At 40.6% G+C, this 17,438-nt stretch overlaps 1 protein-coding gene across 3 annotated transcripts in view; it reads left to right on the top strand.

Annotated features, from left to right (window-relative positions):
* The window catches only part of LOC117269091 (roundabout homolog 1-like), a 127,997-nt gene that overhangs the window by 28,150 nt on the left and 82,409 nt on the right, over window positions 1–17,438 (top strand). For all 3 annotated transcript variants that reach the window (XM_078172230.1, XM_033645957.2, XM_078172231.1), the window contains one exon: window positions 11,410–11,736. In XM_078172230.1, coding sequence (XP_078028356.1) covers window positions 11,410–11,736 — 327 coding nt within the window. The remainder of the gene's footprint in view (window positions 1–11,409; window positions 11,737–17,438) is intronic.

Below are 17,438 nucleotides of genomic sequence, written 5' to 3'. Positions count from 1 at the left end.
GTGTTTAGTGCTCAGGGCGGAATGTCTCTCCCTTCACATTATGACAGTCAGTTCACATCTGGGCTGCCACTACCAGGGGCGCAATTAAGACCAAAAATAAATGTAGGTCACACAGATATGCACTTGTGACATGCAATGACACAGCATGAAGCTAATGTGTTATTAATATATGAACTCAGTTAGTGTAGCAAAAACGTTTTTAAATGACAGTTTTATAACTTACAAGCCTCAAAGGAGATGAAGGAAACATGATTAAATATAGATGGTCAAACACACATTATGCAGTCTGTTTAACTGAGTATACTAAATACTGCAGACTACATTGTAACTGATGACGAGATAAGGCAACTTATTGGATCAGTATGTGCAAGATTAACCCAAAGTCGATATTTTTCCTGTAATAATAACAAACTCTTTGCCACTTTAGTGTCTGTCTCTATTCATGGGGAGTTTGACTTTCTAGCTGTGCCTGAGTGATAATCAATGGCCTATACAGCCACTTTACTTTCCACTGAACATTTAATGGAGTGAGGATAAGCCTCTCAGATGGGCTGCTGCTGGCCTTTCCAGGCTCTTGTGCTCCTACAGGAGGTAAGCTCAGCTTAACTGTTCATATGTCAAAGCTGTATACTGTATATAAACAGCAAAATTTGTAGAGAATGCTGACACAAGTAGGGATCGCCAGTAAACAGTATTAGCATAGCTGGAAATATGTCATTCACACTTTGCCAGCAAGTCAGTTTAGTGTCATGTGTGAGCAAATCAAAACATTTTAATAAATAGTATTGGATTTTTACAAACTGCAGGAATCAAGATGAAAAGACCACAGCTTGTGTGCCATTGACAGCCTGATGGATTTATTCTCAAATTAAAGTGTCCTGGTGACCTAGTTGGCTCAGATGTTTATCGTGTACCAGCTATGTTCTGGTTGGAGTCTGCCCTGAGGACTTCATTGCTTGTTACCCTCCCAGTGAGCATTTAACAGCTGACAACCCAATGATTTTCTTTTCACAGTAATTTATTTTTGCACAATAAAAACACAAAAGCAAAACAATTTCAGACTTGGCTTCATGAAATTAATATGTAAATAAAAATGTGTGTGTGATTCTTAATGAAGGGTCTTCAGAAAATACTTGTGAAAATGATTAGGTAATTATTCAATTGACAGAAAAATAATTGTCAACAATTGGGGGGTAAAAATTCACTGTTTTCAAGCTTTTCAAAATGTTAGGATTTGCTGCTTTTCTCTGATTCATGCAATTGAAAAAAGGAAATATTTGGACTGTTACTTGGACCAATTAATTTAATTTGGGCTTTGGGAAATTGTAATGGGCACTTTCCCTATTTTCTGACATTTTATAGACTAAACCATCAATTGATTAATCGTAAAATTAATTAAGAGATTAAACTGATATTGAATACAACATTAGTTGCTATTAATTCTTTTAAATTCTTTCTCTGCATTGTATGAAGTGAATTCCTAAGCCGCTCATGTGTTAAGCTTGCAAGCGTATTCCTTGCGCATTCCCACTCTGCTCATATCTCCCCCTGAACATCTGGGTGCTGCAGTTGGGAGGTGTTATCATGTCCATGACCTTGACTCTCCTCTCCGCAGACTGCTTCATTGTGCATTGTGTTGTTAGAAGGGTGCCAGAAGAAAGAGCCTCGCAATATTGTAATTAAAGTTTTTCATAACTTGCTTTTGATTAAAATCACCTTTTACAAAATGCAATTTAAGAAGATCAAATGTGTCAGCACAATGGAAGAGAGAGTGTGGTTGCAGACACCTTGTCCTGGCCACACACAGACATAGGAACACACTCACATTCCTTGCCCCCACATACTTGAGTCAATGACAGTGTTCAACTGTTCCACTTAATTGTAGTTTATACAGCCTGAGAAAGAATGTCTGGCATTTATTGGTTCCCTGTGTTTTACTTTACAAATGAATGAGTGTCTGCGTGTGTTTGGAATATCTGTCTCCAAGGGATGAGCAACACAAATGGTTTATTTTCCAATGAGTCTGTTTTTTTTTCTCTTCGTTTAAGGAATAATCCAGTGCTCGGGGAAATACGCTTATTTACTTTGATACCGAGAGTTAAATGAGAAGATCAATATCAGTCTCTCTGTACGATAAGTATGAAGCTACAGATGATTAGCTTAGCATTAAGACTGGAAATGGGGAAACAACTAGCTTGGCTTTGTCAAAAAGTAAAACAAAAAATCTTGCCTCCAGCCCCTCTTAGGCTCTCTAATTAACATGTTATATCTTGTTTGTTTAATCCATACAAAAATCAAAGTGTAAAAATGACACGTTGTGGTTTATGGGTGGGGCTATGCTAGAATATTTCTTGGTCGGGCACAGATAAGCTAAACTAATTTTCTCCTGGCTCCAGGTTCATATTTACCAAACAGGCTTGAGGGTGGTATCAGTTTTCTCACCTGATTATCAGCAAAAAAGGAAATAAGTGTATCCCCCAAATCGTCGAACTACTTCTTCAATTTAGAAATATGAAAGATAATCTTATGAGACTATTCGTTCAAATTTTGAGTGACATGCATGTTTCAGTGCCATCATTAAAACCACTGTTTTAATGAGCGGAATTATGACCACCAAACAACAGACCAGGGGTGTCAAACTAGTAGTAAAACCATTGCATAATAACCTATAGATAACAAGACCCCCAAATGTTCCCCTTTATTTTAGTGTAAAGAAGTACATTCTAAAAATGTTCATCCATTTACAGAACAGACGATGAACAGTCTGAGAGTTCTTCTGAAAAACAAGTGCAGTTTCAAGCATATGTCTTAGGTTGTCCACATTCAGTCTGTTTACTCACTGTCATTACATGTGTATTTTTCCATATGTTTCAACCCCTGTGTAGTGATGTCAATATTTGGTAGTACCTTAGCACTTTTGGTAGTACCTTAGCAAAAGGGTTCCATCAATATTGTTTGAAGATAGAAGTCTGATACAGATTCTTTGTACTGAAGCTGCTGGTTGACAATATTTTGGACAGTGTTCAATATCTTAAAATATGACCACAATTAGAGCTGGGCAATATATATTGTATTGATATTGTGATATGAGATGAGATATTGTCTCAGATTTTGGACATAATATTGTAAGTGTTGTCTTTTTCTGGTTTTAAAGACGGCATTACAGTAAAGTGATGTGATTTTCTAAACTTAGCCACTTAGTCATTGTACCTGCATTAATGATGATATTTATCAAAAATGTCATTGTAAATATTTTGTGAAAGCACCAACAGTCAACCCTTCAGTAGCGTAGCAATATCGACCTCTTGGTTAAAAGATACTGTGATATTTGACTTTCTCTATATCATCCAGCCCTAACCACAGTAAGTATTCATAATTTTTAATAGAGAACTGTATTCTGGCCGGTGTGGAAAAGCAGCATTTTACATGAAGCAGGCGTCTCACTGTTTAACTTTCTCCTGAAACCTGAAACCTGCTAGTCTTCACAAGTGCATCAATATTAAGTGTGCAAAGTCCTCTAGTGGGCTGGATCGGCCCTCTGGCGGGCTGGTTCTTGCCTGCGGGCCGTATATTTGACACCATTCCTCCACCAGCCTTTGTGCAATTTTTCTTTTTTGATTTGTGGTCTGGCAGTATTCCTTTCCCTTTCAAGTTATTACATTGCAAGCTCATAAATATGAATATTCATATTGCCATATACTGATCATTCATCAGAGCAGCGACAAGGTTTCTGCTGAGAGAGCTAATCCCTTTTAATAAACACATACATAAAACTTAGTTGAGCCGACAACACAAAATGCCATATAAAGAGGAGGTTAGTGTTATCAGTGATAAGTGTAAGGTTATAATATCCATGCTGTACATATGATTAAATATGATGTTACTAGCCACAGAGCTGTGAATAAGCCGGTCGTTGTGATATACTGCAAACAGCTGATGAACATCAGCAAATACATGCCCAACATTAGTGCTCTGACTGAACTAATGCAACCCAACTGCTAGAAAAAATGTTGGCATTATACATTTCTGCAAACCATGGATAGGTTACGTTTGTACGTTACAATGTAGAGGATATAGTGAAACTTTTCTTTTACATTTCTTTACGATTCAACAGTGCTGCGGTTAATATGTGGTTAGGTTCAGGCACCAAAACCACTTGTGTATGGTTAAGTAAAGATTATGTTTTGGCTTAAAATACCTGCTTTTGGGGCACAAGCCTAGCAGGAATGCAGCAACATCCACATTTGGGGCACTATCCTCGATGGAAACGCAGCGACGGGTCACTAAAAAGCACCTACTTGTCACCCCCACTTTGAGCACTGGGTTGACTAACACTATGCTTTATTTGTTAAAGTTAGCATGGGCATGAGCTTCATATGCTCATCATTTCTGGTTAATTATGCTTCAATATGGAGGAAATTAGTTGCAGGTTGGCATGTGAATGGTTTTTAAAGTAAGTATTACTCTAAGCATGGTTTAGTCCTTTGTGCTTTTGTGTGCGTGCAACCTTTTATTATACAGTCCACAGTGTTATAAAACAGGTCCCTGGTCTCTCTTATAGCTCCTTTGATGTAGTGCTGAATCCACATTAGTCAGGACTTGGCCTTAGAAGAGAGGATTTGTTGGATGTTTTGCTGACATTTCTGTATAATCAGATGTGCTTAAAATACCAAAGGTGGTGCAGTGATGCACAGCAAACACTTGCATAATATCACCCGCTTGTCACACTAATACTTCGCTGCTGTGAGTTAAGTGTCACAGACTCAGACAGCTGTCTAGTCTAGGTCCTTGAAGTGTATTTTGGGATGGAAATGCTGACGGCACTCATCCCCTATTCAGACACAGAATTTATTCCGCAATTTAAAGTCATATTAAATTCAGTATTTTTGTGTAGTTGTGTACATGCATGGTATGTCAGGTGGCTAAAGGTGGAAATATGCCAAAATCTGTGTAACACTTGCTGGACAGTCTAATTCAAAATGACATTATTCATTTCTGACAACTAGCAAAACATAAAACAAAAACTGGTAGTTTACGTAGTTCAGTTGATGTTTCCCTGCAGTGTCTTTGGTGCTCTGGTGGTCTTTTGTTTCTTTGTGTAACTTGTTACGTCTGTCTCTCAAATGCTCTGTAAGCCTCTCAATCTTAGTTTTGTTCTCTTGATATCTGCCTTGTTCATCTGGTCTTGGATAGTTGTCTGTTCAAACGTATGGTGTCATTTGACTTACAAGAGCACTGCTTTGAACTCTGAAGCTTCTGGAAATCTCTGTCTAGCCATTAAAAGTGTGGTCTGATCCACGATGTGGCCCACGGGTCACGAAAAGAAAACTAAATGACTTTTACAGATTGAAACAAAGGGATTTCCTTAACAAGACATAGCTGTTCCGTTTACTGCACACACTTAAGCCTCCAACAAAATCTGCCTGCCGTCATTAGCCGTGCCCCGACTGCTACTCTCCCAGAGTGGCACTCGGGAACAGGTAATCCCACACTACCTCAGGTGAAGATTTACTGCTTCCACCACTGGGGCTCTGGTAGGCTTGGTGTCAGAGTCACTGGGAGAGCTGATTGTGTCACACAGCTGTCAGCAGCACCAAAGGGTGATAGTCTACAGCATTCTACATTGATGAATGTCACCCATTGTTTCTCTAGTACTTGCTTGATTGGGAAAACAACAAAGACACAATTATGCACATTCTTCAAGAAGTGAATTTAAGTTTCAGAGTTTGAGTCTAAAACGGGAGCACAAGGGCCCAAACACACCAAACTGGCATCAGAGAACTAGTGGCGACAAAGGCTGACTGTTTCGTCGCCTCATGTCCCCTGCGTCTTGGCCAAAAAGTTTCTCTTGAACACATCGCAAAGACAGCCAACGGTCAACTACCATGTACGTTCTGTGCTTGCATGAGAGGAAGTAACTCCATACCGGCAGGTGGAAGTAGTCTGTATTCGACATTCAAAAAGGGAAACTAGAACACTGACATGACGCTAGTTAGTCGGTTAGCACACTAACAACACAGCCTGATGTTTATATAAAAAACAAAGTATGTTTTCCCTGTTCAAGTGAACAGTAACACAAACAACTATGAACTGTTTGTGCTTAAGAGCTCAGTGTCTAAAAACAATAATCTACCAAATTTAACTGTCTCAATCTCACAGCCTCTCAGTTTAGCCATTTGTTTGCTTTTCTTACTTCCGTTTCTCTTCTCGTCCACTTAACTGAATTGAACTGTCAATTGGAGTGATTTCAATTACCGACAGGCTCCGACATGTCTGACACTGATTCAACCTGCTGGACTGGTTGAAAAAATGATGACTTGGACTGACTAGTGCTAACGGTGCAGGACACAACACAAAAACTAGGCCGACAGGTGCTCATCGACGGACCAACATTGACCAATGGCCGATGGCTTCAGGGTTATCCACACATTCACTTATTCATGGTTGCCCGCCACATTAACATCTGCTGCCACATAGAGATTTTTTTTTTATTTTTGGAGCTGAACCCTTCATTAGGAGTACTATTGGAATATATCTACTGTTTGGTTGTTAATTGCACCAAACTCCGCAAACTGCAGCTTAAGACAAAAAAAAATCATGAAGACTTCCACCTGTGCTACATTCACAAACCTGCAAAAACCTCAGACTTGGAAAGGGAACTCAGAATGATACAAGGACACACACACACACACACACACACACACACACACACACACACAGAGTCCACCCTCCCCCACCCCATCCTCACATAGATACAGTATCTATGTGAGGATGGGGTGGAGGGGGCCCTGACACACCAAGCCCAGTGTTTGCTACAGAATAAGTATCATACTTATTCTGTAGCAAACACTGGGCTTGGTCTGTCAGGGCCTTAAGTCTCCAAGTGATGCCTCAGAAACATGTGTATCAGCCTGTCTGAGGTGTTGTACCTTTGGAAAGGATACTTTTTCATACTGAGCTGACAGCTGGTGTGACCTCAATGCGGCAAGCTAATTTGATTGTGAAATTAGATATTTTCTCTGTATATATCTTTGGTTCAGCTCCAAACAATCATAGTAGCCTCCTTTCATGCACTCAGTACTGTACTGTAAATGACACTCAGGTAGGTCGATCCAAGACCACCAGCGTTGCAGTAAATTACACTCATATTTGTCACATTGTGTTATTAGAATCTCAGAGTGCATGATTTGTTGTTTCAAATCCCCTACCATCCCCTTTATCACCTCCTCTTATCCTCCTCGTTTCCTCCTGTAATTTATCCCCTCATGCATTATTTTCTGACTCATATTGTCATCAAACTTACTTGAATAAAATACAAAATACCTTGCTTGTTATTCCAACATATCATGGCTTTCTGCTCAGTTTTTTTCTGCACATTTTAGTTGATTCTCTAGAGGGATGCACAGTTGTGGAGCAAACCGACTCTCTACCCACTTCTGTTCTCACTGACTGAGACAAAACTACACAGACATGCTGCTTTTCTTTAATGTTTGTTGCTCTTCATTCCCCTTCTCTCTATAGATCTTCACAAGACAACAGAACTGCCTCAGGGATGACTGACAGAAAAAAAACATATTTGTAGGGACACAGGTGTTACAAATGACCTTTGGTGTGTATGTATGTACTCCATTGTGCATCTGTGTGCATGTTTTTGCATACTGATTGTGTGCTGGCTGCTGGCCCTTTGCAGATAAAGCCTGATCTTTTGGGGGCCCACTTGTAGTGGGCTGATATTGCCTCTCTGTAATGCCAGGGAGCTCAGGGAGCTGCAGGGACCCTTAGGCATCAGCCCAACACAATTAAGAAATGTAAGCAGCATGTGTGACTGGAGGCCACAGTGGCCACCTTGTTTATATTGTTCCCTTATAGGTTTAAATGTCGAGACCATGTGTAAAATTGTACTTAATTGAAACGTTAATGCACATTTTTTCTCACAGCTGCATTGGTGGTTTTTGGAGAGCTGTACATATTATTTTTAAATGTTGTTTAAGATAAGTTTCCCTTATTTTGAAGACGCTTCTGACCTTTTTCACCATCAAGTGTGACAGATAATTTCTTCATTCAGGCAACATTTGGGAGGGCACAGTAACTAGTCTTAGGTCTTAATCTTGCAAGTGACAACCTAGCTTTGTGCTGGTCCACCAAATTAACTTTATGTGCTCACAGCACTGAAAAAAATGTTGAAAAAGTCATCTGGAGGAGGGGACAGTGGATGACATGATACCTAGGCAAGAAGCCTGCAAAACTGCAGACCACTGTTCGAGACCAAAAAACACCAAAAACTGGTAGTAATTTAGCAAGTCGTCGCTGTGTTTCCAGCAGCTTTTTAGGCACCAAATGTGGGTGTTTTTTAGCGACCCATCACTGTTTTTCCAGTGACTTTTATAGCAACCAGTTGCTGTTTTGTTTTAGCAGTTTTCTAGGCACTAAATGTTGGTGTTTTGTAGCGACCCATTGCTGAGTTTCCTCTGGCTTTTAAGACACAAAAAGCAGCTATTTTTTTACTGAGACATCGCTACTTTTCCAGTGGGGATTGTGCCCCCCAAAGTGGGTATTTTAAGCCAAAATTGACAATAACATGTTTTTGTGCCTAAGACTAACCACACGTTAACCACAGTGTTGCTGAAACATAAAGTTTCAACTAATCTGCTACATAATAACGTGTAACTCTAACATATGTGGTTTGTAGAAAAGTGCAATGCCAACATTTTTCTTAATGATTGGGTGGACTTTGGGGAACCCCTGACTTTTCATCTAGTGCATTATAACATCCACTACTAGTTCATGACTAAATACCTGCAAAACTAATGACACTTCCATCATTCTCAGCTGTACTCTGTGTTTTGTGCTAATTATTAAATGTTGTCGTGCTTACATACTGAACTAAGATAGTGACCATGGTAAATGTTACTGCCTTATTATCAGCATGTTAACATTGTAAGCATATTAGCATGCTAACTTTAGCATAATGCTCAAAACAAAGCTTTAATTAAATTATATTTACCTTCATTATATTTTGATTGAAGGAAGAAAAAATTTAAAAGGGTATCTCAAAATTTTGCCCCAAAAAATCCCAAGCTATCTGTATGATTAGGTACTCTAGGAATAAGTGAGAATAAGGCCAACAGGCCTATTCATGGTGTGTGCATTTCCCTCATTGTTGCCTAACAGAATGACTCTGGTCACTTCCAATCTAGTGTTATTGTTAGAGACCTTCAAGCTACATTTGCACTGTGCCAGTGCAAAGAAAGGTCCTGCTTGTGCTCTTGTTTCAAACTGTGGTGCTGTGGGGTGTCACTGAGGAGCATACTGTACAGGCGGGTAATTACCTGCCTGTACAATTCAACTTTTTGGCAGCTTTTGCATTCATTAGCATGTAGCCCTTTAGCTCGGTCAACCACTTGACAGCATTAAAGGAAAAGTAGACAAAGGAAGCAAATGGAAGGAAATTTAAAAAAAAAAAAAAAACCTCAGAATGTAATAGTCAGGCAGTGGGAGGGCTTATCTCAGCAGTCCACAACCATTGAGTCAGACTGCTACCACCCAGGTAATGTGGAGCTTTTGGATGCAAAACATACAAATGTCAGCATACCTTTCCATTTTAAATGATAAGCTTGCACACTTATCAACGCCTTTTGTTCCTGACCTTTTGTGTAAGTGTGGGGGTGGTACTCTGCCTCTTAAATACTTTTCCTTTATAAGATTTTGGAAAAGGCAGTAAATACGGATTTGTGCAAACGCACAAAACCACACTACCCAGTGGATAAAATTCTCACCCATTTCACAATGCGTGAGGTGTTATCTATCTGGGTAAACACTTGTCTGTGTGGGATTTATTGGTTGCAGCGGGAGTGTAGGAGCTCATCACTCTCTTGCACAGTGGTGATTATCTGCTTTACAGGGCGATTGGCACATTAAAGCGTGACCTGCTGATGGCTGTGTAAGCCAGTGTTTGCAGCAGCATGAAAGAACCGAAAAGAGTTCCCACAGCAATAAGACAGGTAAACAGTGGATGCAGGACCGACATTAATGCCACATTTTCTTCATCATCGTGCTTCCCTCTGTCTTCACTCCTTCTCTGTTGGGTTTTATGCAGTTGCCTGTGCTTTTTGGTTTAGGATTAAAGGCGATTTTAAATTTAATCTAGATTCTGCAAATATAATGAGTCCTGTAGCTGTCTTGTAGAATCCACACCAGATTATCCAGCATTCACACAACATTGGAGGAGAGAAAAAGGAGAGAAAATAAGTGAGAGGGGTGTGTGTGGACAGGGTCGGAGGTGGGCTGGCTCGACTGTGTTGGGGGATTGGAAAGAGATGGAAGGAATGTAAGATGTGCCGAGGCATTGGAGTTGTGTACCTGGATCTCATTAGGGAGGTTTGCTTTGTCCTCTGCCTCACAGGGACTCATTGTTACACCGTTTCTTTGAGGAGGCCAGCATGATTGACATCTCAACTGTGTATCAGGGATTAGAGGTGATTTTGTGGTTGTTAGTGTGAGTATGGTTGGAGGTATTGATTCGTATTTCTATGGCTGGTGTAACGATTTCAGGGGCTGTGGTAAAATGGGCTCCAAATGGAGAACACAAAACATAAATAAATGTAAACTCCAGTAGGGTAGAGGAGAGAGAATGATGGCTCCTGTCGAGGATGGGTATCCTTTCTCTTTTGCTCATAATACCAGAGCAGGCATCTATGGGAAATACATGAAGTATAATTAGATTTTCCACTTTATTTATTTCCCTAGTCACTAATCAAGTGTACAATACATTTGGGAGCTTATGCGCTTCCTATTGTTACCTGTAGCAGCAGCAGTTTCAGACGTGTTTAAAAGTACTGATTACTGAATATAATCATTGAAATGAACACAGATTGTTTTTAGTATTGTGTCGTTGGAGCCACAGATAACACCATAATCCCTTTTATGATTCAGCCTTGAAGCTTTTCTCAAAAACGGCATATATATATTTCCTTGCAAAAACACGTTTTAAGGCTAGACATGTTTTGAAAGATATTACTTTCCGAGGATTTCACATGTCAGCATTGTTTTTTTAATTTACGATGCCTCATGGGGTTCCAACTGCTGAAACAAAAGGAAAGCATTTTATGAGCGACATGCAATTGTGTGGTAATTACATTGTCAAACTGGATTATTGTTAATACAAGGCACTTGCACAGCAATAATAATATGCCATGTCTAATTCCTTTAGAGCTGCTGCTGTTTTGATTAGTACTACTCTTTAATGCGTGGAAGGATTATTTGATGAGTTTTACTGTGGCTCTTTGTGGAGTGTTTTGTTGTAATCCATATACAGTAAGTGTCATATATCTAATACGGCAGTAAAGTATATACCTGGAGCTAATTCTCCTCTTTGCTTATGTCACCTTTACCCCCTTCTTTTTTCTCCAGGGTCTCGTCTTCGCCAGGAAGACTTCCCTCCCCGTATTGTGGAGCACCCCTCTGACCTCATTGTGTCCAAAGGGGAACCAGCCACTCTCAACTGTAAGGCAGAGGGTCGTCCAACCCCCACGGTGGAATGGTACAAAGATGGGGAGCGCGTCGAGACGGACCGCGACAACCCACGCTCCCACCGTATGCTGCTGCCCAGCGGGTCCCTCTTCTTCCTACGTATCATCCACGGACGACGGAGCAAGCCTGATGATGGCAGCTACGTGTGCGTGGCCCGAAACTATCTGGGTCAGGCGATCAGTCACAACGCATCCCTCGAAGTAGCCAGTAAGTTGTCTTGGTGTGTGTATGGTGTTAACATGTTACAGTGGTGAGAGCTTTGATAATTATTTAAAAGATTATATAGCAAATTCACCTAACATATGAATGGCCACAGTCAAAAATAAGTACAAAACTTTACCAGATTGCTATGTCTTTGACTGAGAATAACTGAGAAGCTATCTCTCATACCCAGACATGATATACAGATATGCAGATAATCACTGTCTGCGCTCTGTTAAGCATTTTAATTGATTTTCCAGTCTCTCAATGTGCATGATGATAGCAAGGATTTTAATATCCATCTTCAAAGAAAGTAAGCAACTTCTTTGAAAATGTTAAAGTCTGGAAAATATGTCCTCAGTGTAACCTTATCTCCCACTGAAAGTAAGAATAGAAAAAAAAAACTTTTTCATAGGTGGAAATACTTTCATTTTCACCAAAATGTGTCACAGTCTTTATTATATTTACATATATTTATAGACTTAAAGATGAGGTTGATAGCTTTTATAAACAATGGCTTTTCATATTTACTGAAACTGTACTATATTCATACAGCACTAAATGACACAGATAATCTGTAAAAAAAAAAAAAAAAAAGAAAAAAAAAACCTTTCTGCATGTGAGCGAAAACAACCAATCAGAGGTGAAAAATCTCTAACGCAGCTGTCAATCATGTTGATCACTGCTCAGGAACTGCAGTCAGACTGACAAACCAGGCAGCACTGGTCAAATATGAATCAAGACTGTTGAGCCGGCTGGTTGGTGGTGCTTGGTACTTCGGTTTACTATTTCTAACATGGTGGCCAGGTCACATACTTCTCATTTTACAGCTAAACAGTACACTAAAATATGTTTCCAAAAACGTTTGAGGTAAGAAAAAGGCCATGCAGTAAAAGAATCTTTCATTCATATTTGATTAGTGCTGCCTTGTTTGACAGTTTGATCACAGTTCACAAGCTGTGATTGACATGATTGACAGCTGGATTAGAGACTCCTTGCCTCTGATTGGATGTTTTCAGTGCACAGCGCTAGAACCTAGCAAATGCCATATCAAGCAGTATGAAGAGGAGGAAGGACATGATTTTATTTTTCATAGACTATTGCCCCGTTTCCACCGAGCAGTATGGTACAATACAGTTCAGTTCGGTATGCTTTTTTTTTCCGTCTCCACTGTGAAAAGTTGTGGACGGTACCGATTGAACCATTCCATACCGTTACCATTTTTGATACCCCTTCTGTTGGGGTACCTAGCACACAGATCTGGTAGTCAGAGAAAAAATAACTTAATTCACTCAGCTGACTGGCAGCAACTTTTAAGGTGGAATGTTAACTTGTAATGTTACTCAATGCATTAGGTGACGTCGTGAATCAATCAACACAACCTAAATATTTCATATAACAACTTTGACCATTACTTAAAGGCGCTGTATGTAAGAATGTGGCCAAAACGGTTACTGCACTCAAATTCAAAATACTGCCACGAGTCGTGTCCGCCCCCCCTCCCCTACAGATTTGAGGTTGCTGGACAGCGGCATGCTGGAGACTGATTTGTTTGCCCACAGCGGCTGCTGTGGCAGGGCTGCGTTGCTGCATCCTTGATCTTCGGTTTTCCAGCGGACCGTTCGAGCAAGTCCGGCTTCTCTGCTGCTAACGCTGCTGCCGGGATACAGCTCATGAGGAGCCGGCTGCTAATGCTATGTACCGGGACACTGCTAATGCTGCTTGCCGTGCTGCTGTAGTTCAGTCGTAACTGTAACTGATGCTGAGATTCTACTGACTGTGTGACTGGTAGACGGCGGAGGGAGGCGCAACAGGCCAAAACACAAATTCAAAACATAAACACGATTTGCAGACTGCAAAAAAATTTTTTAGATGCAAATATTCTGGCTGTACTATTGTTGTCGGTGAGATCAGTATGTTATATGAACATTATTCCTTAGTCTCTGTGACATATTAGGATGATTTTACGACTATTTTCTTTAGATTTCTTACATATAACTCCTTTAAGTTTTTAATGACATACACAAATTAGTTTCGGCCGGGTCATGTGGACGGCATATATTGTAATCCTCACTTGGAGAAAACAAAAGGGGTTGCGGAGCGTCAGGCTACGGCAACAATAAACCCCTGAGCTTGTCTGAGAAGGACTACATGCACAAACCTATTTACAGGGCGAAACCTATTTTTAAATATCCCATGTAGAGACTCTCACTGTAGCCTGTTCTATTTTGTTCTGAAAATGTTGCCGTGCAGCCTTGTTCTGTGGACAGTTAATGAGGTGCAGACTTCCATCTGTGTCACCAGTAATGAGGAAATACAGTGAGTGCTGGACGGAGCAGTGAGTGACAACAACCCCGCCCACATTTAAGAGCCATGTCTGAAGGGTTACTTCTGGTTCCAAAGGTACCATACCGAAAGTGTTTGGTGGAAACGGGGCTTATCTGTCAGGAAATTCTTTCAGAAAAATGTGACAGTTTCAGCAAATATAACACAAATTTGTTTTCATAAAAGTTACCAACTGTCACTTTAACAACAAATTACCATTGATCTTATTATATGTGAAATATAATGTGTAACTATAAAAGCCTGTTTTATTTTGTTACCTTCCTTCCAGTATGGGTCATTTTTATGGTTGAGGGACAGGTGGATTTTCACGATGCAACCCACCTGTCAGACATGCAGCAGCTGTGTGTCTGCTTTAGTCCCCACAGTTTAAACAAGTGCTGAATGTGTTCCCAACAGGTGACAGTGTCACCGAACTCGCTTAATCGTAGAGCTCTAAGTGTCAAGCTGGTGCTGCTGCCAGTTAAACAGCCTTACACTGCAGTATGTCTCAGGCACGAATCTGTCAGTTTGCATGCAGCAGTCAAACGTGTGTGTGTGTGTGTCTGTGTGTGTGTGTGTGTGTGTGTTAGCTAGAGTGATGGAATGAAGCAGACAGAGGACAGGGGGCAGAGGGCAAAAGGTCAGGGCTTGTGACCATCAGGATAGGGTAAGCGCAGCTGGCCAGTGAGCCTCTATGGGACACAGGTTCTGCAAGTCCTAAAACACTGGAATTTGGTAAACAACATGAGTAAAAACTGCACTGAAAAAAGGAAGTCTTGGTGACAAGGATTAACAACAGCAGCCATGCCCTCACATACTCTGTAGCTCCGAATCCTTTACTGTCCATCCCCAGCTCATCTCAGCTGTGTCAGCTTGCAGAGCTCTGCCCAGGCTCGGTCTCCTGGGCAGATATTTCGCAAAGGTTTTAGAATAATAATACCCCCTCTAGTATCCGTTTCACCCTTTGAATTATAATGAAAGAGATGGTCAAACGGTATCACGGTAATGCTAGATCAGCACTCCAACCCTGAGAAGCTCAGCCCTCTAGGGGGAGAGTTTATTACTCGGAGTTCACTAAATTTACTGTCAGGTTTTAAGGTCGAGGGAGGGGGAACACAGAGAGGACTTGTTGAAGCTGCCTGGATGAGTTATGTCTCCCTGCTTCATCCTTCAGAGGTCACACAGATTCATGGGTCACCCTGGGGCTGGATAGTAAAACAGAACCCCCTTTGGCAAATGCTGCTGAGTTAGGGAGTTTATAAGAGGACTGAGAATCTGGGGAGTGTTAAAACGAGGCTTGACCTCACTCTGTCAATAGACCAATGTGTCAGATCATTTGTCTGGTCTTGTTAATGTGATAGTTGTTTATTTTGTGTAGTGTTTAATTGCTTAAATGTTGCTTTGACTGAAGAGCACTGTATTCAAGATAATGACTGGGTTTTGAGCTGACGTGTTTTGGTTATTCTTTTGTGCCATACACAGTAAGCCCATGTTTTTGAATAGTTTGTTTTGACAAACAGCCTGAGTATCATCATGTTTCACTTATTATATTTGTCCCTCATAAATTCACTCAGGAAATAAAACTCAGATGGCACTCACAATAACAGAGCACATTCATGGATTGCAATCATTTTCCAGGAAGAGTAGCCACAATTGATGCATCATAAGTACTTACCCCCCCATATTCATAATGATTATTTATCAAATGCCCCCCAAAGCGAAAAGAAAACAAATTTCCTCCCCTCAATATTCACTTTAAAACCAACTCCAAAATCCACTGGATGTTCACTAAACGCCTCCTGCTTCATGTAGGTTTACAACAACAGCTGTGCACAGCTCATGAGCGCATGCCAAAGTTTTTGGCTGCTCTGTATCTTCTGCCTGCCATGCACAGTTGATCACTCACTAATACACAGGTAAAACACAGTTTAAATCGCAGCATCACATCTACACCTGTTGAATAGAAACAGGTGTGTTATAGCTCTTGAACACATGTGGTTGGGTGTATTTCAGTGTAACAGGTTGGAGGATGATCTGACGTTCACTTTATCAATAAACTGTGTTGCTGTGTAGCAAACAAACACAGGACTTTAACCCAGCAGACCGCTGTTTGTGTCCAGTGGAAAATGTGGAATAGTTAAGGTAATGACGTGACATGGAAATTGACATGTCCGAACCTTACACTGGAGGGGTATCTGGAGCATCTTAGTTTGAAGCATAGAGTCACTGACCAAGCTGCCGTATCAGAGATTCACCGATCCAGCTTGTTCAGTTTCAGTATCGATCCCGATGCTGTGGCTTTGAGTATCAGCCGATACCTGATACCGATCCGATACCATGGTTGACCTAAAAAACTATATACCTTTACATGTAGAACAGAAAAAACTAGAGGCATCAGGCATTGATGACTACACAGTTCTTTCCTAAGATAAAATGAAACAAGATGAAACAGATTAATGCAATGATGAACTTTTTATTTTTAACAAAAATAAACAATTGTGCAACAGCAGTTGAAATAGTGTGAAATACCTCCACACAGCAGATTCTCTCCTTTGCTCAATGACGTATGACATAGCTTGCATCACAATAGATTTAAAGGGAAAGGATTGCCTCAGGTATAGGTTGCATTTTCCGATACCAGATTCATCAATTTTGATGATATTGGGGCCGGTATTTGATCCAGATATCGGATCGGTGCATCCCTATGCCGTATTTAACGCGTTGGAAGTGAGAACGTGTTGTTAGGTGAGTGTGCATTAGGATGCAAATAGCAGCTACTAAAGACACAGCCTTGAGCAACATTTACCTTTAGCCATTAGGAGCCGTGTCCACCAAAGTGTTTTTTTTTTTCCTGAGGCCAGCATATTTCTTTAATTCTTTGCCAAAGTTTTATCTGAGTGCTGAGGGTTGTAAAATGTTCAACTTAATGTATAATGCTGCACTTTCGCTGTTACTTCTTACAAAGCTGTTCAATCACAGTGGGGGCAGGACAAAAACCACAAAGAGAAACTATCACATCTCACATGTACAAGTGCTGAACAACAACAATGGAGGACCAGTATGTGAATATACTGTATGTATATGTTTCCTCTTACGTACCCACACAGACTGTGAGTCTGTCCTCTCTCCCCACGTACTTCAGCTTAACCTTCATCCAGAGCAAGTACTCTACCTTGCACAGACATTTTTACTCCCACGGATATTCTGTGTCATAGCAACCAAATGCAAGCAAGCAGGCCCAAAGCATCTCAGCTGCAAAAACGCTGCGCCTCCAAAGAGCTCTTGGGCACTCCCAGTTTTTGAGGGTTTGACCCCAAAGTGAGCACTTCACATTTCATACAGTGTTATCATCAGGTCAACATTTTAATGTGTCCAGTACGTAA

The sequence above is a fragment of the Epinephelus lanceolatus genome, chromosome 11, assembly GCF_041903045.1.
Source record: "Epinephelus lanceolatus isolate andai-2023 chromosome 11, ASM4190304v1, whole genome shotgun sequence".
NCBI lineage: Eukaryota > Metazoa > Chordata > Actinopteri > Perciformes > Serranidae > Epinephelus > Epinephelus lanceolatus.
Note: the sequence above shows the minus strand (reverse complement) of the source record. Positions and strands in the feature narration are given on the sequence as shown.